This window comes from Lemur catta, chromosome 6 (genome assembly GCF_020740605.2).
Source record: "Lemur catta isolate mLemCat1 chromosome 6, mLemCat1.pri, whole genome shotgun sequence".
NCBI classification, from domain to species: domain Eukaryota; kingdom Metazoa; phylum Chordata; class Mammalia; order Primates; family Lemuridae; genus Lemur; species Lemur catta.
In genome coordinates, this window is record NC_059133.1 from 44,184,590 (window position 1) to 44,210,843 (window position 26,254).

Consider the following 26,254-nt stretch of genomic DNA (forward strand, 5'->3'; position numbering starts at 1 on the left):
ATTGCAGTATTTATGTATTTAATTGTCTGACAGATGTAGAACCATGCTATCATTTTTATTAACTTTTTATGTATCACTAATGAAGTTGGTTTTTTTTTTTTGGAGCCAGGGTCTCACTGAGTCATCTAGGCCAGAGTGCAGGGGCAGTGATCGCAGCTCACTGCCGCCTCGAACGCCTTGGCTCAAGTGATCATCCTGCCTCTCAGCCTCCCAAGTAGCTGTGACTACAGGTGTGTGCTACCACACCTAATTTATTTATTTATTTATTTTTTGTAGAGATGGGGTCTCACTATGTTGCCCAGGCTCATCTTGAACTCCTGGGCTCAAGTGATCCTCCTTGCCTCAGCCTCTCAAAGTGCTAGGATTACAGGTATGAGCCATTGCACCCTGGCATTAATGAAGTTTTTGAGTATTATTTTCTGAACTCCATTTTCCCATAAGCCCTATTGGTTTTTTGCACAAGTGTGCATGGCATAGTGATTTTCAGGAATGTATATGTCATGTCAGAACTGACTGTATTTCCTTTTATGAGCATTCGACTCCAACCTGGTAGACCTACCTTTCCTTGAGTTTCTCAACCTATGCATCCTACCTAGAATTCCTTCCTCTTGTTTTCAACAACTCAAATTTTAAAAAGTTCAATTCAATTCTCTCCCCTAGAAAGCCAGATTTAAGCTTTAGCCCAATGCCTTTTTTCTCTAAACTCATTTGGCACCTCCTTTACAATTTTGCCTTATATCAATATTTAATTCTAGTAAGTGTCTGAATAATTCTGATAAGTAGTTAAACCTATTTCTCAATTTCACTGGAAGTTCTTTAAAACAAGAACCTTAGTCTTAGACTACTCTGCATGTTTCACAGCCTCTCAGTAGGTCTTCAATTAATCAAACTGGAGTAAAACTCAGTATCAGTGAATACTTTATGTATCTTACATCTTCTGCCATTCTCCAACAACTTATTTTCCAAATGCGTCTATATGGATTCCCTTCAACAGGTTCTAATTCTGTTCCTATAAAACGGTAAAAGAGATAAAATTTATAGTTTAAAATGAGACATTTCAATCATTTCTAAAAAGAAAAGCTATAGTTCACAAAGATTGGTGTTTAGAGCTAAATGCCTTTATCTCCAACTGCCAAAATAAAATTTACTAACATACCTCCATTAACGTTAGGGTCATGATACAATTTCCAGCCTTCCAGTGTTGCAGCTCTCCAGGCTTGACCACAACGTTTACAGAGTCGTTGTGCCTTTGGAAACAAGAAAGAGCAGTTAGTCAAATCACCCGTGTAGTAGTGAAAAAGTACTTGTGCCTTATAGTAAAGTATAACCAATATGTGACAAGATTAGATAACTTATGGCACAAATGTTATGAAGGATGATGGAAGCAATTAATAATAGCCTTCCACTTTACCAACATATGCATATCTTTCTGTGGTCTCCATCTTTGTTTCTCTTTCTAATAATTCCTTTTCTCTTTGATTTTAGGTTTAACAATAGGTTCCCATGGCACCCACTAGCATTTAATTCTGCTAGAAACAAATGGGGTTAAAAGAAGTTGATGTTAAAGTACACAAAAGTATCACAAAACACTGTTAGTCTCTATAATGACAAGGGTGCTATTGCTCATTTAGTCCATTGATGATATTTCTTTATGTTCAACATGACCAATAGGATGTGCTTAATATACCAGTAAGGTAGACACTTGTTTGTTGTTCCATTACTGCTGTAGGTAACTCTCTCTTCCCCATTTTGATTTTATGTGGTTTGGATAAGCCTGATGCCACCCCAGAACTCTAGGGTTAGACATGTGATCTAACAAGATTCACCACCAGGACTCTTGCTAGAGAGATTGGGAAAGAGATTACACTCCTTTTGCTGGGATTGCTAGCTGGCAGGAGAATGTAAGCTTGGAGCTTCTGGTGGACATTGCTCAAACAACATGGGGAGTGGCTTCCTGGGAATGAAGCCACAGAAAAGCAGGCAGAATTATGAGCACTGGAAAGAGACAGTATCCTAGTGACATCTCTGGAGTCTGTGGATCCTGCTTAAAGCCAATACAACCCTCCACACTTCCCAGTTCCATGACCTAATCAATTCTCCCCTTGTAAGTATATGTTAACTTAAGTTGGGTTTCTGTAACTTGAACCTAGAGAGCTTGATAAATACAACTAGTTAGAGAATATAACATCTCAAATATCATTCGAATCATGACCTTTAAAACTTGTGAGGGCTATGTAGCAATTAACACGGAAAAATGTTTTGATATGCTATCAAAAAAAGGAAGGCTAAAAACTTAATATAAAACCTTGAAAACATTATGCTAAATGAAATAAACCAGACATAAGAAAAAACACAAACATTATATGATTCCACTTAAATGAAACACGTAGTATCATTCCACCTAAATGTCATAGAGACAGGAAGTAGATGAGAGGTTACCAGGGGCAGAGGCAAGTGGGGAATGAGGAGTTACTGCATAGTGGAAACACAGTTTCTGTTTGGGTTGATAAAAAAGCTTTAGAAACAGATAGTGGTGATGGTTTCCCAATAATGTGAATGTAAGTAATGCCACTGAACTACACACTTAAATGATTAAAATGGCAAGTTTTTCTTATATATATTTATCACACAATTTTTTTTTAAAAAGTAATATACCAAAACCATTGAATTGTACACCTTAAAAGGGTTAATTGTATGACATGTGAATTTTATCTCAATAAAGCTGTTAAAAAGAGAGTAAAAAACCTTGAATATATGTTATGATTTACAATTCTTAAAAAGATATACAAAAGAAAAAAGGGCCGTAAGTAAATACAAAAAACCCACTACGTGATTATTTAAAGCTAGTGAGACCTCGAGAATTTCTATTTTTCAAGCCTTCAGTAATACGATCATTTTTATTTTCTGTTTTTTAAAATAAGTCCCTCTTGTTTACCACGAAATTTCTAGTATCTTGCACATTATAGGTAAAATTTACCTGGGACTTAAATATTTTCTGAATAAATGAATATGTGGTGCCAACTTCTTTGCTTAATAAAAAATAAGAATGATGCTTAATACCTCAAGACTTACTACTGTAAGAAATTACTTAATATACGCTGATGGTTGATAACACAGAAGAAAAAACAACACTTTGAACTAACATACATCTATCTAAAGAACACTGCCGTGAGTGCTGTGAAAGAGGTACAACATAATAACCAAACAATGAAACTCCTACACATCAGACTGCCTCACCTAAACAACTAATTAGATACTTAACATTCTACATATAAGATCTTAACTATCATACACATTTTCTTTTTTTCTTTTTTCTTTTTTCTAGACAGGGTCTTGCTCTGTTGCCCAGGCTGGGGTGCCGTATTCCAATCACAGCTCACTGAAGCCTCGGACTCCTGGAATCAAGCAACTCTCCTGCCTCAGCCTCCCAAGAAGGTAGGATCACAGATGCACATACTGCCATACCTGGTTAATTTTTTTTTCTGTAGAGTTGGGTCTTGCTGTGTTGCCCAGGCTAATCCCAAACTCCTGGCCTCAAGTGATCCTCTCACCTCAGCCTTGCAAAGTGCTGAGATTATAGGTGTCATGAGCCACTACACCCAGCCTCACACATATTTTAAAGAGGTAAGGTTAAAAGGAAGAAGTTTGAGGACTATTGTAGCCTTCAAGTACCTAAGTAGTGTTACTTAAAATTAGCATTAGACTTATTCTGCACTCTTAAAAATTAGAATTGAAATAATGAGGATATCCCTCAAGTAAACAGTGCAATATAAGAAGGCAGAGTTTGACTTGTTATGAAGAATTTTCTAATAATTAGAATTGTACAAACTAGAGTACACTGCTTTCCAAAGCAATGTGTTCCTTACCACTGGAAATGTTCAAACAGGAAGTCAGATCTAGAAATACTGTGAATGGAATTACTGCATTGAGGGAGCATACTAGGTAGCTACAAATATCTCTTCCAACTCAAAGAGTCTATGACTTTTCGAAAGTGGATAAGCAGGATACACATGATTGATTACCTCTTCTGTCATTCCAGCACGGATTAGAGTGAAAAGATACTTGAGTAATCGAACTTCATCTTCTCTATCCAGATCATCGAGGGGCATCTTCTGTCTTATGGGAGCATCAGGGTCCTGTAAGAAAAAAACAAAACAAAACAATAAATTGTTTGTTCTTTGTACCTACATACATTTCAAACATCATCAAAAGATGATAAACCTATCCTAAGTTTACATACTGAAATAGATTCATTTATAATTCAGTTAAGTAACAAAGGGAATGAAAGTGGCACAAGGTCACAAGTGTTCCAAATAGCCACACAACTGTCTGCTCCCCACTTAAAACAGACCCCAGCGGCCCACACAGGGGCATGCCTAGGTCAGGCAAAGCAGAAATACTACTAGCCTACCCCAGCCCAGGTAACACTAGAAGATGACTTGAGCTTACTCTACCATAGCTACACGGCCAAGTTAAGTCTAAACAGGATTAGACCTAGATGGAGTACAAACATGAAGAAAAACTGAAGAAATCTATTCTGTAACTAGAAAAGTGCTTAGCTAGTACTTTCTGAGAACATATGGGAAGAGAGCCTAAGATCCATGTGGGGATTAACAGCACATAAAACTGTAGCCCCCAACCCCCAGGCTGCAGACCAGTACCAGTCTGTGGCCTGTTAGGAACCAGACCACACAGCAGGAGGTGAGCGGCAAGCAAGCAAAGCTTCATCTGTATTTACAGCTGCTCCCCATCGCTCACATCACTGCATAACCTTCGCCTCTTGTCAGATCAGCAGTGGCATTAGATTCTCATAGGAGCTTAAATCCTACTATAAACTGCACGTGCAAGGGATCTAGGCTGCGTGCTCCTTATGAGAATCTAATGCTTGATAATCTGAGGTGGAGCTGAGGTGGTGATGCTAGCACTGGGGAGTGGCTGCAAATACAGATTATCATTAGCAGAGAGGTCTGACTGCACAATAAGTGTAATGTGCTTGAATCATCCCCAAACCACTCCTCCCCTACCCCCCCAACACACCCTCCTGTCCCTGGAAAAACTGCCTCCCATGAAACCAGTCCCTGGTGCCAAAAAGGTTGGGGACTGCTAATACAAAACACAATACTCCATAAAAGTAATTTTAAACAGATTTCCAGTAAGTAAGTAAAAACCCCCTAAAATGGTTATTGCTACCTAACTTTCACGTGTTTTTAAACATTTAGGATAATATATGGTCCTCACTTTAGCATCAAATAGCTACATAATAAATTTCAAATGGAAAACATCTTTAATATGACTTAAGAAAGGAAATAATTCTTATTTCTCATGTTACTGAGTATATAATAATATGAATATCAATTCAGGAAATGGAATACATAATAGATCAATTAGCTACTTTCACAAATATTTTGCAGACACATCATTCAATTTTGGCACATGGTCTCTCTAGCAAAAGGAAATCACTTTCTAGCTGTTAAGACTAAATGATTTTCAGCTGTTGCTTGCTACAAGGTAATTTAGCTACAATTTCAAGCTCTTCTAGCAGTTTCTAAACAATTTTCATCAAAAACCACTTACCAAACAGAATTCTATAAATTTTTTCAATTGTTACTTATTTCTCTCACTTTTCATTATAAACATTTCACATGCCCCCAAATGTCATAAAGATTTCCGAAATAATTCGGCTATACTTCTTTTCAAATCCACTGTCATTCCTATTATTCATATCCTAGCCTCAAGCTAATCCACAAGGCTTTATTTTCCCCCCTGCTTTCTGTTAATATATAAAAGAGCTTTCATGGAACTTTGATATAAGACCAAAATTAATTTTTTTTAACGTTGGCAAATTAGGTACATTTTCCATACTTTCTTTTATTATTTACAATTCAAAGGCCATGGATATGTTCCAATATATTCCATCAGATTCCAATGCAAGTTAGTTGTTTTAGAGCAAAGTGCTAGTGTGTGCAAACCTTCAGGAAAGTAAAACAAGGATCTAAGAGAAGAGAAATTCTCAGCCTTAAAAAAATAAGTCACTTAGCACTGAAGACAACTTGCATTTCAAAGAACGCTTACTTACCAATTCTGTGACAAGAGGACGGGCACTTCCTATATAAGAAGCTAGCTGGCGTTGTTTTAAGGTATGCAGAGTATTTTCCCTAAAAAAAAAAAAAAATTAAATACCAAATTTTTTTAAAGGGGCAATTTTAATAGGCCTATTAGAAAAATTAAGTAAGAAAAAGAGACAACAAACCCAGGAAAAACATGCAAAAATCTTTAACATAGAAGTCCATTTGGCCAGGTGTGGTGGCTCACACCTGTAACCCTAGCAATCTGGGAGGCCAAGGTGGAGGATCACTTGAGGTCAGGAGTTTAACAGTCTGAGCAAGAGTGTGACCCTGTCTCTACTAAAAATAGAAAAAATTAGCTGGATGTGGTGGCATGTGCCTGTAGTCCCAGCTATTCACACATACACACACACAAAAGTGCAATTTAGCTCAGATGACTAATGATATTGAGCACTTTTTCATGTCATTATTGGCCATACACCTATCTGCTTTTGTAAGGTATCCGTTCAAATCTTTGCCTACCCACCCCCACCTTTTTTGGGGAACAGAGTCTCTCTCTGTTGCCTAGGCTAGAGAGTTGTGGCATCAGCCTAGCTCACAGCAACTTCAAACTCCTCAAAGGATCCTCCTGCCTCAGCCTCCTGAGTAGCAGGGACTACAGGCACGCACCACCAGGCCCAGCTAATTTTTTCTATTTTTAGTAGGGATGGGGTCTTGCTCTTGCTCAGGCTGGTCTTGAACTCCTAAGCTCAAGAGATTCTCCCACCTTGGCCTTCCAGAGTGCTATGAGTACACGCACGAGCCACCTCACCTGGCCAAATCTTTGCCCTTTTTATGGGGTTATCTTTTTATTACTGAGTTATAGTTGTTTATGAACTACATGTACTACGTATTTCTTCCTGTCTGCTGCTTATGATTAAGAAAAGGCAGCTTGCCCCTATCCATTTTCTTAACAGTGTTTTTTATGACGTTTTTAATTTTGATAAAGTCAAATCAATTTTTTTCCTGATTATTGCTTTCTGTGAGCTAAGAAACATATGCCTATCCTCAAGTTGCAAAGAAATCTTCCCATGTTTTCCTCTAAAAGCTTTATAGTTTTTAGCTTTTACAATTAGGACTGTGATCCATCTTGAATTAATTGTTGGGCATGGTGTGAGGGAGATGTCAAGGTTAATCTTTTTTTCTTATAGGTATCGTTTTCTGCAGTTTATAGAAAAGACTTTCATTCCTCATTGGATTACTCTGATGCCTTTACTGAAAACCAAATGGGCCTGTTTGTGGGTTCTCTGTTCTGTTCCATTGCTCAGCAAGAAAAGAAGAACAATTCATGAAAAATTTGCAAAAACCTTATCAGGGCATTTTAACTTGAAAATTTTTTTTCCTGAAAATGAAAATTTCTCTTTCAGAAAAAAATCACTGCTCCTCAAGATTTTTAATAAACACTGATGCACTATTTTCTAGTTAAGCAAAGATATAACTGATAAATAGACTGTGTACATACATAATATTACTGAATTCAAAGAAAATTTGAACTCTTTCAAGTCTTGAAATAAACTGTACCTTTAACCTAGGGGAGCTTTCTAGCTTTAAGGGCTTATTATAATTTAGAAGTATTAAAGGATGTAGGGAAAATAAATTAAAAAAAAAAAACACAAGCAGCTATAAAACATGGAAGAAATATCTTCCTGCTGATCAGATTATGATTAAGAAAAAGCAGCAAGGTGACTGCTTGAAAACATAAATTGGACCATATTATTCTTTTATTCTCAAGGTTTCCCAACATATTCAGAATAAAGCCTAAAATCCTTACGTTGGCCTGCCTGTAAAAGTCTTTATAATCTGGCTCTCTCCAATCTCATTTTCTACCATTTTTTTCCTGGAAGTGCTCCCACTGGCCTCCTTGTACAAATACTTTACCTTCTCAGGGTCTTTATAGTTGGTGTTTCTGCTCAGAACGCTTATCCCCCAGATTTTTGCATGACTTGCTTCCTTTATTTTTTAAAAGCCTCTCACTACCTGTTACTTCCTTAGAGAGGCCTTCTCTGACCACCTCTTCTATTTAAAGTAGGACTCCCTTATCCCTTCTATCCATTAACTCTGATTCATTTTTTTCCCCAAAGTTCTTAGTATCCAACAGGATATAGAGTTGTTCCTTGGTATCTGTGGGGGATTGGTTCCAGGCTACCCCCTTGTATACCAAAATCCTAGGATGTTCAAGCCCCTTATATATTAAATAAAATGTCATAGTATTTGCATATAACCTATGCATATCCTCCCATATACTTTATATCATCTCCAGGTTACTTATAATATCTAATACAACATAAATGCTATGTAAATAATTATTATACTGTATTTTTTTATTGTTGTACTGTTATTTTTAATAGCATTTTTAAAAATTGTTTTTGATCTGTGGTTGGCTGAATCCACAGATGCGGAACCCACCAATATGGAGGGGTGACTGTATATTTGTTTATCTGCTATCTAACTCTTTTAAACAATTATAAATTACATAAAGTCAGGGATTTTATCTTTTTTGCTTATAGAGTGAATAAAGTAAAAACTAAATATTTGCTGAAAGATGAATGAACAAAATCAACATTAAGTGACTTGAAGAATAAAAGTTTCATGACTTACCAATACACTGATTTTGCATAGAACTCAATATTATCAGAAAATTCTCCAATCTCATCTTTGGCAATACTCTCTAACCAATCTACCACCAGCTAGAAAAGAAAAAAAAAGATTAGTATTAACTACAATCTATTAGTGTTTTATTTCTAGGGGTACTCACCCTTAATTCAAATAGTTTCTGATTTCAAAGATTTTCCAAGTACCATTTTTACTTTCTTAAGATAAATAAATATTATGGCAAAAGAATGAACTTTTCTATAGGAATAACACAGTTTTGAACAGGCTATTCCCGGAAATACTAGGGCTGTTACTTAAAAATCAAAAAACAAGGTTCCTGATTTCTTTTAATTACCAATGAAAATATCAAGTAGAAAAAGAATTAACAAAAAAAATTTAAATTAAACAAACTTTAGTACTTTGCATGCCATTGACCTTTTCTCCGTGGTTCATAAAAAAAATTTAAAAATTCTAGCCATACCTGACTTTGCCGAACAAGTGAATCTCTCTGAAATAACGCTTCGACAACTGTTTTTTCACTGGCATTAAGAGCCTATTATAAAAATTATTTAAAGGATGGAGAGAAAGAAAAGAAATAAGAATATATTACAATAGCATTATTTCAAAAGAAAGATAAAAGCCAGTAAAAAAAAAAGTATATTTAATCACCCATACATAAACATTTTACCACACAGTAAATCTGTATATTCGTCTTTAAAAATACTTATTATATAAATAAATTTCAAACTGATAGATCAATTTGCAGCTGCTCTTACTTGATATGTAATTCTTTACATTTCGAATTTTAAAAATCTATTTCCCCAGAGATGATGTTTTAGGGAAAAATAGACACAAAATAAAATGAAACAAAAAATCATAATAAAGGACTAGATGTAGCCATGTTATATATTAGAAAATTACATTTAAAAACTATAAGATCTTTTCATTCTACACAGAAGTTGATGAGTAATAAAACATAAGAGCAATCTAAGACTCTTAAGACTTACTTTAAAAACAATTTAACATAAATATTAGCAAGTAATACTAAGCAGTATATTAAAAGGATAATAAATTGTGATCACTTCAAGCATGGATGAAACCTATTAATTAATTCATTTTAATCATAGGTTAAAGGAGAAAAGCTACATGAACTTATTGACAGATGCCAAAATATCATTTGATAGAAACAGAAGAATATTTAACAGAAGAATATTGTAACAGATTATCTAAGTGAAACCTCTAGCAAATAATATACAATCGTCCCTGGGTATCTGTGGCAGATTGGTTCCAGGATAAAATCTGCAGATGCTCAAGACATTTTAGATAAAATGTCATAATATACTTTAAATCATCTCTAGATTACTTATAATACCCAATACAATGTAAATGCTAAGTAAATAGTTGTTATACTATATTCTTTAGAGAATAATGACAAGAAAAAAAAGTCGGTACATGTTCAGTACAGACCCAACCATCCATTTTTTACCCTAATATTTTCTATCTATGGTTGGTTAAATTCATGGATGCAAAACCCACAGATACAGAGAGCTGACTACAGTTAACTATAAAGTGAGACATTCTCTTTAAAATCCAGAAGATAAAAAGAATAAGAATCCCTGCTATTATTCCACTTTACTTTGAAAATTCTAGCTAACATAATAAAACCGGAAAAAGAATTAAGTTAGCAATAAGTATGTTAAAAGCTAAAATCATCACTATTTGTAGATAATAGAATTGCCTACCTAGAAAACCAAAGAAAATCAATGGAAAACTATTAAGATTAATAAGTGAACTCAATAAATACCCAAATATAAGATAGAATTCCTACATGTACATGTTACTTTGTTGGAATGGACTATTTGCAGAATAAATTCAAAGACTGGAAAGATATTAAAAAATATTTTAGGTGAAAAAGCAGACTAAAAGATATATAGTTGAAATTATATTATAAAAATATATTTATTTTCCCCTTTTTTGACTATGTATCATTGCTTCAAACATGAATTACTTTTGAAATCAGAAGATAAAAAGTAATTAAACCCCAGAAAGCATCTGGCCTTGGTAGTTTTACAGGCATATTTTTGCTAAGCCTTCAAAGAATAGGTAATTCCCATGTTTTCAGAGTGCAGAAAAATGATGGAAGATCTCTGAACTTGTTCTAGAGAGCTAGCACAATTCTAAACACCAAAACTAGATGAAGATAAGTCATAAAAAAAGAAAATACATTTGGGAAACTCCTATATAAAATGTTAGCTAATAAACAGTAGTATATTTAGGACTACATCATGACTGAGAGTTTATCCTATTTGAGGATAACTCAATATTAACAAAACAATTATTATAAGCCATTACATCAATAAATTAAAGCAGAAATCTACAGAAGCTAAAAAAAATTTGACTACATTCAATACCCATTCCAACTCTTAACAATTTAGGGAGGAAAAAAATCCTAATCTACAGGAAAACTTAAAATGTAAAGATGAAACAAAGCATTCTTCTCAGAAACAAGAAAAGAATGCCTACTAGTATTGACATAATTCAATATTGTATAGGTGCTCCTAGTCAATGCAATGAGGCAAGTAAAAAAATAAGGGGTATAAAGATTAGAAAAAATTAAGGAAATCTATTGGCAGATGATTACTGCCAACATAGAAAACCCAATAAAATCAAATGAAAACCCTATTAAAGCTAATAAGGGAGTTCTGAAAGATGGCCAAATATTAACTCTACACATAAATCAGTAACTTTCTATTTGTCAACACCTAATTAAAAAATATAATAGGAAAGGGAATCTATACACAGTAGGACTCACATAGAATTTTATAGAGAAGAGCACAAGACCTATATGGAATATAAAAGATCTGAATAAATGGAGAGCTATGCCATTATCATAATTGGGAAGATTCAACATGGTAAAGATGTCATTTCTCCCCAAATTAATTTCAGTATTACTTAGATACCAAATATACAAAAACTTCTCAGACTGACTCAGTTGTGTAGTACTGGCTTTCAAATGAATGAATCCATCAATAAAACAGAAAATACCCATGTATAAATATGATTTGGTGTATTATATAGGTAGCATTACAAATCAGTAAAGGATGGCTTCTTTGACAAATGGTGTTGGAATAAATGGATATTCATTTGAAAAAAGTTAAATCTCTTGCTTACTTTACAAACTCACTCTAGATGAATTCAAGAGCTTATTATCTAAGCTCTTGACTTAAAATGAGACTTAAATTTAGAAGAAAACATTGGAGAATATTTTAAAAATAGGTATGAAAGGCTTTCCTTAGCAAGACACAAAATAATAAATGCTATAAGAAAATATGAGATATGATCAGATAAAAATGGAAAAGACCCATCAAAGTTGAAAGAAAAGTGGCAGAAAGGAGGAGAGTATCTTTAACATGTGTAAGAGAATAAAACAATTACTAAGAAAGTGAGCAAAAGGTATGAACACAGAATTCATACAATACAAACAGATAAGAATAAAGATACTCCACCTCACTAGTGATCAAGGATACACATATTAAAACAATGAGATACCTTCCCCTCAATTGACAAAATCAAATGGTTGATAATATCACATATGAGAGTAAACATTTTCATACACTATTAGTGAGAGTATAAACTGGTACAGTCTATCAGGAAGGCAATATAACAATCTCTACCAAACTTTGGCCCAACAATTTCACTTCCAGAAATATAGGAAATACTTGCACACATCTTAATATATACATATAAAAAAGAATATTCACAGCATTAATGATTGCTACAGCAAAAATACTACAAATAACCTAAATATGTCCAGCAGAATGTCTGAAAAAATTATGGGACATTTATATTCTGACATACTATGAAAAAACATGGTAAAACTCTATATGAACTGTCTGGGGAATGGACACGCTTGAGGCTCTGACTCAGAGGGATGGGCAGGACATGGGCAATGTATATAACCTGAGCTTTTGTACCCCCATGATAAGCTGAAATTTAAAAAAAAAAAAAACTATTAATGAATTAAAAAAGAAACTTTCAGTATAATGTACAAATGAAGTCATACTGTATGTTAAAAAAACAAACTATGCCTGTGTGTATATATCTATAAAGATGCACAGAAAATGCGTGGTAAAACACATATCAAATTGTTATATTGAATAGTGTGATAAAAAAGGTTTTACCTTTAACTGTCTAATATAAATCAATATTAGATTATTTTATGAGACTGTATCTTTTATTTACTTGTAAAATTTTTAAAATGAAGAAACTTAAGATGGAGGGTTGGTTATCATGTTGAAGTCCAGGCGTTAAAAAGAAATAAAAATGGAGGGTTGGAAATTAAACCCTATTAGTAAAAAACATTTTATCGGTAAGCATTTATAAAGGAAAAAAATTAATACAAAACTTACAGTAATTACAAACATATTTTCATCTTCTAATGCAGACTGTATTCTGTCTCTGGGGAATAATAACAAAAATGGAAAAGGCTTAATTAACATGAGTATGAAATTCACCACTGAGCATCTCAGAAGGAAAATTTGGTTGACTTCTTTCAAACTTCCATATTACACAAAGCCTACCTTTCAGTTCTTAATTTATCCTAAATAGTGCCCTATTTTTAGCACTTTCCTTAAATCTTTGTATCTATCCAAATTTTAACTACCAGCTTTATGACCTGATAGCCCCCTCCTCCATCATAATTCATTCCTGACAACTAAGGTGTTAGAAATGATAAGCACCAAAAATAGTAAAACCTATTTACAAGCACATCCTACTCTAACTGTTAAATTAACTTACGTATTGGTCACCTTATGTTTATTTCAATTATGAATTCTGTACACCTTTACCTATACAAAGAAGCTAGCAGCCTCCACGTGACCATCTCCTGTTGAAGAAGCCAGAGCATACTAGCTGTTTTTGAAAACTTCTGAAGTCCAGGTGTTGCTCTGCTCACTATTTTACTCAGTATATTCACCTGAATTAAAAACACAGATATAAAGAGGTTAATTTCCTACAATTTTAAATCACTGAAAACTTTGTATTCTTCAAGTATATGTACTAAAGCAATACTATATTTGATACATATACAGATGTATATGTTACAAATTGTTCCTATCTATTCTGCGTTTTTAAATTGAATATAATGTAACATTCCCACTAAAAATGGTCCTAATTTAGGGCAAGGTGTGTTTATGTGTATATATGTAAAAGTCTAACATACTCTAGATTTCAGATTCAACAGTAGTAGCCATGGGTACTTTTTTTGCTCCCTGTATATCTACCAAGAGGATAAGTTAAATCAAACCTGCATCTGACAAAATCATAACGAGCCAACACAGTAGCAATGAAAATTGAAAGAGGCCGAGCACGGTGGCTCATGCCTGTAATCCTAGCACTCTGGGAGGCCAAGGCAGGTGGATCGCTTGAGGTCAGGAGTTCGAGACCAGCCTGAGCAAGAGTGAGACCCCGTCTCTACTAAAAATAGAAAGAAATTACCTGGCCAACTAAAATATATATATAAAAAAAAAAAATTAGCCGGGCATGGTGGCGCATGCCTGTAGTCCCAGCTACTCAGGAGGCAGAAGTAGGATTGCTTTAGCCCAGGAGTGTGAGGTTGCTGTGAGCTAGGCTGACGTCACGGCACTCACTCTAGCCAGGGCAACAAAGCGACACTCTGTCTCAAAAAAAAAAAAAAAAAGAAAGAAAATTGAAAGAGATATCTTAAAATTATATTTGAAAAATTTATACCACGTAACAAATCAGGGAAAATATTTTCCTAAGATTGGCACCAAAACACTGTCATTTCTAAACAAAACGTCACCAAAGTCCATCCTTGTTCCACAATAGTGGTCTTAAATCTTTTTAGGACTGAGGCATGTGTGAAAATCTAATAACAAGGGGAATTAAGAAATAAGATTGTTCTCATTCAGAACATGTAGAATCAACACAAGAGGTTTTCCCACACATTAAAAAGTATTCATAAAGTAATGTTAACAGTCTAAGATCACTGTTTAATAAAAGTGTTATCTGTACTTCTCATCCATTTATTAAATTGCCAGTTGGGATCCTGGCTCCAGTGATCCACTAACTGATTATTTTGTTATTTAATGAAGTTACTGCTTTTATAACGGAATAATTCAGATATCAATTATTAAAACATTAAATGCTAAAAAAAATTGTCTATTATAATTTCAGTTATTCTTGAATGCATAGTTTCGTTTTCTTTTTTTTTTGAGACAGAGTCTCACTCTGTTGCCCAGGCTAGAGTGCCATGGCGTCAGCTTAGCTCACGGCAAACTCAAACTCCCCGGCTCAAGCGATCCTCCTGCCTCAGCCTCCCGAGTAGCTGGGACTACAGGCATGTGCCACCATGCCTGGCTAATTTTTTCTATATATATTTTTAGCTGTCCATATAATTTCTTTCTGTTTTTAGTAAAGACGGGGTCTCACTCTTGCTCAGGCTGGTCTCGAACTCTGAGCTAAAACAATCCACCCGCCTCCACCTCCCAGAGTGCTAGGATTACAGGCGTGAGCCACCTCACCCAGCCTGAATACGTAAGTTTTTTGAAGTCTTTTCTCCTTTTTAAAAATAGACTTTATTTTTTAGAGCAGTTTTAGGTTCACAGCAAAATGGAACAGAAAGCAGAGTACCTAAATAACCCTACCCCCACAAAATCACAGCCTCCTTATCAATATCTCACACTAGAGTGTACATCTGTGACAACTGATGACCTCACACTGACACACCATTATCACCCAAAATTTACATTAGGGTTCACTCTTGGTGGTGTACATTCCATGGGTTTTGACAAATGTATAATGACACGTATCCACCATTATAGTATCCTACAGAGTAGCTTCACTGCCCTCTGTGCTCTACCTATTCATCTCTCTCTCCCCACTAACTCTTGGCAACCACTGATCTTTTCACTGTCCCCATACAGAATGTCATAAAGTGGGATCATATAGTATGTAGCCCTTTCATATTGGCTTCATCTTTCTTCCTTTTTTTTTTTTTTTTTTTTTTGGCAGTCAGCGTTCTCAGGTTGAAAGATTAGCTTCTTTCATTTAGCAATATGCATTTAAGGTTCTTCCATGTCTCTTCATGGCTTGATAGGTCATTTCTTTTCAGCACTGAATAATGTTTCATTGTCTGGATGTACCAGTTTATTCATTCACCTATGAAGGACATCTTGGTTGATTCCAAGTCTTTATGAAGTTTCACCATTCTAATAGGTGTATAGTAGTACCTTGTTTTAATTTGCAATTCCCTAATGACATATGATGCAAAGCATTTTTTCATATGCTTATTTGTCATCTGTATATCTTCTATGGTGAGATGCCTATTCCTATCTTTTGTCCATTTTTTTTTTCTTTTTTTTTTTTTTTTATTTCAGCTCATCATGGGGGTACATAAGTTTAGGTTATATACATTTTCCATGTCCCACTCATCCCCCCGAGACAGAGTCCCAAGCGCATCCGTTCTCATTCTCCAGACAGTGCGCCTGGCACTCATCATGTAGTCATACCTCCATCCCCTCCCCCCCCCCACCTCCCCGGGCCTGCACCTTCAAGCATGACCATTCCCCAGAGGGTGTGCAACGCACTCATCATGTAGGCATACACTCACCCCCTCCCCCCACCCCCCATTCCAGTCTGATATCCAATTGGTATCCTTCCCTGATGTACATTTAGGTGATGATCAGGGAAACCAGTTTTCTGGTGAGTACATGTGATGCTTGTTTTTCCATTCTTTGGATACTTCACTTAGTATAATGGGTTCCAGCTCTCTCCAGGAGAACCAAAGAGATGTCGTATCATCGTTATTTCTTATAGCTGAGTAGTACTCCATGGTATACATATACCACAGTTTACTAATCCATTTGTGGATCGATGGGCACTTGGGTTGTTTCCACATCTTTGCGATTGTAAATTGTGCTGGATTGTTCATTTTCTTATTGTTGAGTTTTAAGAGTTTTTGTAGATTTTGGATTTCCCCTTTTTCAAGCAGAAAAATCCTTCTGTCTTGCAAAGAAATTGTGTACGGACTCTCAATATATAAAATGCAGGGATGTTCTCCCTGGCTGATCTCCCCTCCACTCTTGCCACTGTGCCTCTAAAACATGTATGGAAGCAGTATGGAAATTAGCAGGTTAATGCTGTTCAGAAAAACTGAAAGTGCTGAAGTTTGACCAATGATGGAATAAAATTAGCTTACCTGACTACCACAAATGTTTTCATATTCTTCCACAAGGTCGAAAACTGTGGTTGAAGAATGCTTCAGAAAAGACTGCAGGAAATCAGAAAACATACTCATCGATGCTAGAACACATTAAGAAGAAAACAAATAAAGAAAAGTTAAGTGGCATACTTCTAGGTAATTCTGTTTGAAAATTTAAAAACATAGATACAAGTTTTTTTTATATTCACTGCTATATTTTTAAAAATTTTTAACTGGTAAAATACACATAGCATAAAATTTATCATCTTAATTATTTTCAAGTGTATACTTTGTTCCATGGTAGTAAGTACATTCACATTGTTTTGCTACCATCATCATGATGTATCCATAGAACTCTTTTCATCTTGCAAAACTGAAACTCAGTACTTATTAAACATTAACTCCCCATTTCCCACTTATCCCAGTCCCTGGCAACCATCATTCTACTTTCTGTCTCCGTAAGTTCACATACTCTAAATATCCCATGTAAGTAGAATCATACAGTATTTGTCCTTTTGTGATTGGCTTATTTTACTTAGCATAGTATCCTCAAGGTACATCTATGTTACAGCATATGTCAGAATGTCTTTCCTTTTAGACTGAATAATATCCCATTGTATGTACATACCACATTTTGTTTTTCCATTCATCCACCAATGGACACTTGGCTTGTTTCCACCTTTTGGCTACTATGAATAATGCTATGAACATAGGTACACAAACATGTCTTTGAGACCCTGGCTTTCAATTCTTTTAGGTATATACTCAGAGGTGGAATTGTTAGATCAAATGTTAATTCTATTTTTAATTTTTTGAGGGACTGCTACACTGTTTTCCACAGTGACTACACCATTTCATTTTTTATTTTTTTAGAGATGGGGTCTCACTATGTTGCTCAGGTTCATCTCAAACTCCTGGCCTCAAATGATCCTCCCTCACCTCGGCTTCCCAAAGTGCTAGGATTACAGATGTGAGCCACCACATCTAGCTGATTGCACCATTTTATATTCCCACCAATAGTGCACAAAGGTTTCCATTTCTCCAAATCAATGTTGACACTTGTTATTTTCTGTTGTTTTTTTTTTTTTTTTTAACACATTGTCTGCCACGCTAGAAAAAAAAAAGTTTTTCCCTGGGGCCACAGTGTTTTATTATGAAAATAGAATAAAAACTTTGAAAATAAAACAATTCTTCCTAATTTAATGAAAAATTTGGTTTTTTTAATTGTTTTCTGTGTGTGAGTTATAAGCAACTTGAAAAATGGTTCACACGGCTCAAGGAAAAGAGACATGTGAGTTACATATGCTTCACAAGGCCCCAGGCTCAAAACTAGCATAAGTTAAATACAACTCACATGGCAGTTAATATGTTAATAGTTGCCATCCTAATGGGTATAAAGTGGTATTTCACTGTAGTTTTGATTTATTTATATTTCCCTAATGATCAGTAATGTTGAGTATCTTTTTTGTTTTGTTTTTTTTTTTTGAGACAAGAGTCTCACTCTGTTGCCCAGGCTAGAGTGCCATGGCATCAGCCTAGCTCACAGCAACCTCAAACTCCTGGGCTCAAGCAATCCTTCTGCCTCAGCTTCCTGAGTAGCTGGGACTACAGGCATGCGCCACCATGCCCAGCTAATTTTTTTTATATATATATATTTTTAGTTGTCCACATAATTTCTATTTTTAGTAGAGACAGGGTCTTGCTCTTGCTCAGGCTGGTCTGGACCTCCTGAACTCAAGCAATCCTCCCGCCTCGGCCTCCCAGAGTGCTAGGATTACAGGTTGGCCTTGAGTATCTTTTCATGTGCTCATTGGCCATTTGTATATCTTCTCTGAAGAACTGTCTTCAATTCCTTTGCCCATTTTTAATGAGGTTGATTTTCTGTTGTTGAGTTATAGGAGTTCTTTATATATTTTGGATGTTAACCCCCTACTCAGATAAATGATTTGCAAATATTTTCTCCCATTCTGTGGGTTCCCTTTTCACTCTGTTGATTATACCCTTTGATGCACGGAAGTTAAAATTTTTGATGTAGTTCAATTTATATATGTTTTCTTTTATTATCTGTAAGTCTTTTAAGATCTGAAAGATGTACTAGTCATTAGTCTTTTCTGTGTTATCAATAATTATTTAAAAAATTAAGCCAAATTTTAAAACATCTGAATTATATTTTAAGCATACTATAACAAAGTAGCTGAGACAGTTGTAATAAATACTAAATGGTATGTTCCACTCAGGGAGAATAAATACACTTTACTACTGTACTGTACAATACTTAAGATCTCTTAAAATGGAATTCCTATATTTCATAGATTCAGTAGAAAGCATTTTTGAGTCACTCAATATTTGAGTACCTATTATTGGCAGATACTATAGGAAAAAAAAGTGATGATCAAAGTGTTAAGAGCAGGGCTCTGGAACTAAATTGCTTAGTTTTAAATCCTGATGCATCACTTCCTAGCCAGGTGATCTTAAGCAAGTTACTTAATCTCTTTGACCAGCAGTTTTTTTTCCTCTAAAACGGGAATAATTATTGAAACTATTTAATGGACCAGAATAAGGATTACATGAGTTGATGTTTGTACAGTGGTAAGCACATTAACCAGCATACATATATGTTAGCTTATGATGATGAAAAAATGATGAAGAATATAATAACAACGTAAAGGTATATAGACACTAAAAGTAAATGTTTTTTTCCAAAATGGAATGGTAATAACCAACCTGAAACTAACAAGGTCATACTACTACCTGAGAAAACACTGGTATGGTCTAGGCCAAAACAAAACACATCAACAAAGTCAGATTAAAAACTGACCCTGTATCTATAAAAAATAGAAAAATTAGCTGGGTGTGGTGGTGCCCATCTGTAGTCCCAGCTACTTGGGAGGCTGAGGTAGAAGGATCACTTGAGCCCAGGAGTCTGAGGCTACAAGTGAGCTATGATAATGCCACTGTACTCCAGCCTGGGCAACAGAGTGAGATCCTCTCCCAAAACAAAAAACAAAACAAAACAAAAAACAAGTAAAACTATGGCTGGGCATGCTGGCTCACACCTATAATCCCAGCACTTTGGGAGGCAAGGAGTTCAAGAACACCCTTGGCCACATAGTGAGACCTCATCTCCATAAAAAAATGTTTTAGAAATTATCTGGGTGTGGTGGCATGCATCTGTAGTCCCAGCTATTCGGGAAGCTGAGGCAGGAGATCACTTAAGCCCAGAAGTTCAAGGCTGCAGGGAGCTATGATCATGCCACTGCACTCCAACCTGGGTGACAGAGCGAGAACCTGTCTCAAAAATAAATAAATAAATAAAAATAAAAACTAAGTCTAAAGAAAAAGAGATACTCTTTAAACAGCACAAATAAGAAAATAATAAAAACATGAGCCTCATGTAATAACTTAAGAGGCTGTTATTTACACTAAAAAATGGCAATATGGTGCTGAGAACTAAGGTGAGGTTCTTAACCTTCTAGAGATAATGTATTGAATAGTGTAGCCATGACCATAACTAATTAGCCTAATGAAAATATATTATAGGCAGAAGGAAGTCCCTGTGAAGACACAGGAGAAAGCCATCTTCAAGCCAAGGAGAGAGGCCTCAGAAAGAGCCAACCCCACCAGCACCTTTATGTCACACTTTTAGACTCTAGAATTGTGAGAAAATAAATTTCTGTTTAAGCCACTCCACCCCCCCCAAAAAAAAACAGAAAGAAAGAAAAGAAAAATACATTATAATGACATTTAGAATAGGAGGAGACAGTTTCTTTGATCTTAATAAAATGAAAAGCTACTTTGTCACAAAGCTCAAAGCCATTTTACCAGCTTCTCCAGGATCATCCTCCCGTAACATAACAGCACTGAGAGTTATATCTTCTGTTACATTGTGGGGCTCCACGTTTGTGAAGAGCCCCAAACGCTGTGCTGAAAATGCAGCTGTCCAGTTACTGTCATCTAGATTAGTTACCTTAAAAAAGAAAGAAAGAAAAATACAGTAAAGTGAGTTACTGTCATTGAGTGAATAAATAATACTGAATACGGTTTAAAAAAATTGTACACATGTATTTTTCATTTTTAAAAAACAGCCACTGGGGTTATTTTGTTAAGAAAATTATGTTTTTCAAAATTTTTTTCTTCTTTGTACTACATGCTTTTTGAAGAAGCCAATCACATTTTGTAAGTGATTTAAAGATAACATTATTATTGTGGCTCATGCCTGGATTTTAAATAAAAGTGATTTTTAAAAAACTTTTTGTTATGGATATTTTCAACCATGTTCAAAAGAATAACAGAGTAAGCCTCCATGATCCCATTGCCCAGCTTTAGCACCTACCAACATCTGACTGATTTTGTTTCATCTGCACCCACATGTACTTCCCTAACATTACTTTAGAATCCCCTGATATCATACCATTTCATTCATAAATACTTCAGTCCATCTCCGTGAGACATAGTAAGAGTATAATACTAATAAAACATATAACCAACACACACAAGTAATTCCTTTATTTCAAATATTGATATTATATATACTCATATATTTCACTTTCATTAAGTGTTCAGATTTCCTCAGTTGTGTCAAATTTTTTGTGTTTAAACCAGGATCTAAACAAGGTTAACAGACTGCATTTGCTTGATACAGCTCTTAAGTCTTTTAGCCTATAAGTTCCTCCCTAATCCTTTTTCCCATTGCCATTCATTTGTTGAAGAACAACTGGGTCATTTGTCCTGTACAATTTCTGAAAACTGAAAAATTGAGGTGAACCTTATTGAGATAGGACTTTATTTTACCTACTGATATTAGCCAATAACATTTTACAAAATGTTATTTTGTAAGATTCTGTCTCAAAAAAAAGGTAAAAAAATAAATCAGTCTTCCCTAGGAAAAAGCTAAAGATGGGTGCTGGGACCTTATATGTTCTTGAGGTAGTAACTATGGGATGAGGGCTGCTTAGCTGCAGCTTCTAGAGACTGATTACCAGTTCACTTCCAAGTACTTAGCATTATAAGTATAAAACTGAACATCTTAAACAATGACATTTTATTTTCAGAAAAATACTTTGGTCCAAAATCAAATCTTGGTAGCCAGACATATGGTAAAAATATCAACACAGCAAATAATATTACTTCTTTTAGGGGAACCTATATCCAAGACCACCTGTCATGGCTGATATTAAAATTAGCAAAATAAAATGGAAAAATATCTTTGACTACAAAGTAATTTTATAATAATCAATGGACATTTTCTCTATTCTGGCCTTTAAGAGAACAACAATTTTACTATTAATCTTACAGTTCTGAGGCAGTATAATCATAAAGCCATCCTCTTTTCCTTAAACCCAGAAATGGCTGATTCACTTATATTTTTAGTAACACGAAACAGACACTGCCAAAATAACCAGTTTCATAAGCAAAGTAAAATTGTTCAATGACTAGATCATTGTTTACTTAACACTCCAAAAATCCGTAAGACTATAATGAATTTTTTCTTTTTTCTTTTTACAGAGTCTCACTCTGTCACCTGGGCTAGAGTGCAATGGCATGATCATAGCTCACTGCAACCTCAAATGCCTGGGCTCAAATGATCCTCCTGCCTCAGTCTCCCAAGTAGCTGTGACTACAGGCACACGCCACTATGCCTAGTTAATTTTTCTATTATAGAGACAGGGTCTCACTCTTACTCAGGCTGGTCTTGAACTCCTGGCCTCAGGCAATCCTCCAGCCTCGCCCTCCCAAAGTGCTAGGATTATAGGCATGAGCCACCGTGCCCAGGCAACTAGAATAAATTCTAAAGATTGATTTCACCTTCTGTGACAAGGAGAGGTTTTACACAAAAACTTCAAAAAAACACCTAATTTAGACAATTTCACATGTGCATAAAAATCTCTGTGCCTTTTTAATAACACAGAGCTACAGACAGAAGAAACATGTCTTCCTTTTGGTACTAAATATGCCATAATACTCTACTACTCCAACATAACTCTTCTGTTTCCTTCTTCTCAGATATAATTCTTTCTTTTCTATAGAGTATTTTTAAAACACAGGTGAAGTCATTCTGCATCAGTTTACATAACATTCCATCCACTATTTTTAATACTGTACTACAGTGATTCCTAAAGAGCATTGTATCTACTTTTTCCTATTTTCTCTTTTATCCCCTTTAATACATTGTCCGTCTTCCTCATGAAATTCTTCATGTATCATCCCTGGATTCCTACTCTTCTATGCTTCAAAGCAGGGCTCAGCTTTTATAGCCATCAGCAAATGACCACAGAATATATTTCTTCTGGGCAGCAAACTGCCAGATTAAAACAATTTATCTGCATCAAAATGTTGCTGTTGTCACAGTTTCCACCTATGACATGAGATGTGTAGGGTTTTCAGTTTTTTGAGTGTCTAATCAATCATTTCAATCCACATAACCTAGAGTTATTTTTATGATATGACTTTAATTTTAATTAAAAAGTTTTTAAGCCAAATATTATACTTTTATAAAAAGGAGAAGTTTTCAGCCCTATTTTTCTACATACCATGGACAGATTGCCCAAGAACCCTGAAGACTGTGTAAGCCGGGGAGACCTCCCTCCTGTTCCAAGAATGGAGGAAACATCTGGCTGCCTTAGAAAGCTTCGGTTTGGTGGGGTAACTACAAACAAGAGGTTAGTAAAAGAACTCAAGGTGCATGAACATTGATTATCAAAATAAAGTAAGCAAACAATAAAGAATAAACAATTTTTGTTTTCAATTACTTAGATTCTAACCTAACAAATACCTTAAATGTTAACATTTCCATGATACAAAGATTTAATTTATTTTTCTAAATTTGACCTCTGGATACTACTGAGCCTATCAGGAAAAATTTTACTGTAAATACAGATGCTTTCATTATAACATAAATGAGCAGTTAAAGACACTAATGACTCAATGGATTCTGCATATTCTAATTTTATAAAGCATACCGAGGCAATATATTAATAGTATAGCAGGCATACACTTTGGAGTAAATAGATCATTGAATCCTAGTTCCATTATTTACATATTTATTACCTGTATTACATGTTTTGCTTCCAGTTTTGGTAAAATAGAGATAACAATAACTATGTCATGGTTACTCTATATTTATGTAAAGTACAGTGCCTTGCTCATGGTAAGATTTCAACAAATAATAACTGCAATCATTATTATTTGTGCTTAATTATTGATACTGCAACCAAATACTATAGTTATTATGTATACAATAATAATTAGCCACTATTATAATTACTGTTGTTATTAAATGCTTTAAATGCAAAAAATCTTACAAGGCTGTCGAAATGAGCTGGGTGTTCGAGGAATAGCCTGGTTTCTTGGTGTTGTATTACCAAAATTATCCTCTTGGGATGCCCGAACTGTAGAAAAGTTAAGAAAAGTTTTCTATGTAGAAAAGAGATCATTAAAGTTGGAATTAACCATATTTTTACTATACAAATTATGTATGTAAATACATTTTTCAAGAACAAGGTATTTTTCATTTTTCTATGCAAAGAGTAAATAACTACAATTTCCTCTGCCATTTAAATTCTCAGATGTCAGTCTTAGATAACACATTGAAATAAGAGTTTTTAGTCAGATTTCCAATTAAAAAAGGAAACATAACCTCAGTAGAAGGTAACCATAATATGGTAGCAGTAAAGTGGAATATCCTTATTTTCAGGGAAACATAAATCTTAATCTCATTAAATTTTAGCATTATATTTATAAAATAACCTATCTGTGGAGTGAAAAAAACTAATTTCTACAGGATTTTATTATAACTGACATTTAATACCCCTCATAAAAAGAAAATTCTATGACACTGATTCCAAATATGTTGCAATTTTTATAACAATGCTTAAAATGTAAAGGATACTTAAAACTCTTTTTTGAGCACTCTGTTTCCGTGCAGTCCGCGTCACCTCTGCCTCCCGGATCACAGGGGATGACATCTCTCCAAAGCCACTCCTAAGACAGTATAATCAAGCTCATGTAAATAAAATGAGAATGTAGCATTTACAAAAAATTTTATCATCATTATTGGTGCAAAGGACCCTGAATCAGTTAAGATATAGGTTATTCCAGTAGCCTAGTCTTAGATTTTTTTTTTGCTGAGAATGCCCTCTCGGTTCCAAATCCTGCTTACTCCTCAAAGTCCCACTTAAATCTTACCTGCACAAAGACTTCTTTGACTTTCTAATACTCGGTATGTTATTTTCTCCTAGAGATTTATTATTTCAACACTTGGAATCTATGTTATAACACTGCTTTAGGTAATTGCTTCATAAAGGTAAATCTTTCCCCTGTTGGATTGAGGAATTAACTAACTGCAAGAACTCTCTGAAAAGATTTTCTGCAGTCTCCGAAATACTTCAAACCATGGGTGCTATTAAAAAAAAAAAAAGAGTTGGTGAGATGGGAGAGTAAGTAAAAAAGTTCCAGTAAATTGGAGAGAAATGACCCTTCAAGTTATTTCTCCCCAGGGTCTCTCTCTCCTGTCGCACCACTATCATTCTCACTGAAGGTCTAGAAACTCAATCGTGTGGATTAAAAGACCTGTGTTTTAAGATAAGAATCCAACATGCTTTTCCTCCATTTAAAACTTTCAGATAGCTCTCTCTGGCCTATAGAATCAAGTTCAAATTTCCTAGCATGATACTTACAACATGACCCCAGTTGAGGGGTTCAGCCTTATATTCAGCCACAAGCATCACTCCCATACAAACATACACTGCATGTGACCTTTCAGCTACACAAACTATGTACTTTTTTTTCATATCCTCACAGCTTTGAACATGTTTCTTTTACAGAGGCCTACATTTGCCCCCTTTTCCACCTGGTGAACACGTACTTACTCCTCAAACAGCCTCATGGAGGCTACAGTCACACAGATCCAGGTTGGCAACCTGGTTCTTCTACTCATTAGCTTAACTTTGAGCAAGTTCCTTAACCTCTTTTAGCCTCAGTGTTATCTATGAAAAGAGGATGACAATACCTATCTTCATAGGATTGTTTTTAAGATTAAATGTACGATGGCAGTCACATAGTTGGCACTCAATGTTTTTGAGTAGTAATAATTCTTCAAAGACCAGAGAGAAAGTTACCTTCTTTGAAAGGTCTTCCTGATAGCTATCGTGACAGGGAGACTTCCTTGCTCCAAAACACTTACCACCTTACATTGCTTGGTTGTCTCCTCCATTACACAACGAATTCCCCAAGTTCAAAGGCCTGGAATAACTAATCTTTGTTGCAGGCAGCTAGTATAGTGCCCAGATCCTAGGAGGAACTCAGTAACTATCTGATGCCGGCACCTGGAATCAGAAAG

General features: G+C 35.0%; 1 protein-coding gene across 1 annotated transcript in view; it reads right to left on the minus strand.

Annotated features, from left to right (window-relative positions):
- NUP107 (nucleoporin 107) overlaps window positions 1–26,254 on the minus strand; it is a 39,535-nt gene that overhangs the window by 12,799 nt on the left and 482 nt on the right. The window contains exons 2-14 of the mRNA XM_045553407.1: window positions 24,806–24,897; window positions 24,219–24,305; window positions 23,448–23,563; window positions 20,740–20,884; window positions 16,915–17,018; window positions 13,544–13,671; window positions 13,106–13,154; window positions 9,178–9,249; window positions 8,703–8,791; window positions 6,077–6,155; window positions 4,023–4,136; window positions 1,157–1,247; window positions 933–1,009 (exon numbers count right to left, since the gene is read on the minus strand). Of these exons, the coding sequence (XP_045409363.1) occupies window positions 933–1,009; window positions 1,157–1,247; window positions 4,023–4,136; window positions 6,077–6,155; window positions 8,703–8,791; window positions 9,178–9,249; window positions 13,106–13,154; window positions 13,544–13,671; window positions 16,915–17,018; window positions 20,740–20,884; window positions 23,448–23,563; window positions 24,219–24,305; window positions 24,806–24,897 (1,243 nt within the window). The remainder of the gene's footprint in view (window positions 1–932; window positions 1,010–1,156; window positions 1,248–4,022; window positions 4,137–6,076; window positions 6,156–8,702; window positions 8,792–9,177; window positions 9,250–13,105; window positions 13,155–13,543; window positions 13,672–16,914; window positions 17,019–20,739; window positions 20,885–23,447; window positions 23,564–24,218; window positions 24,306–24,805; window positions 24,898–26,254) is intronic.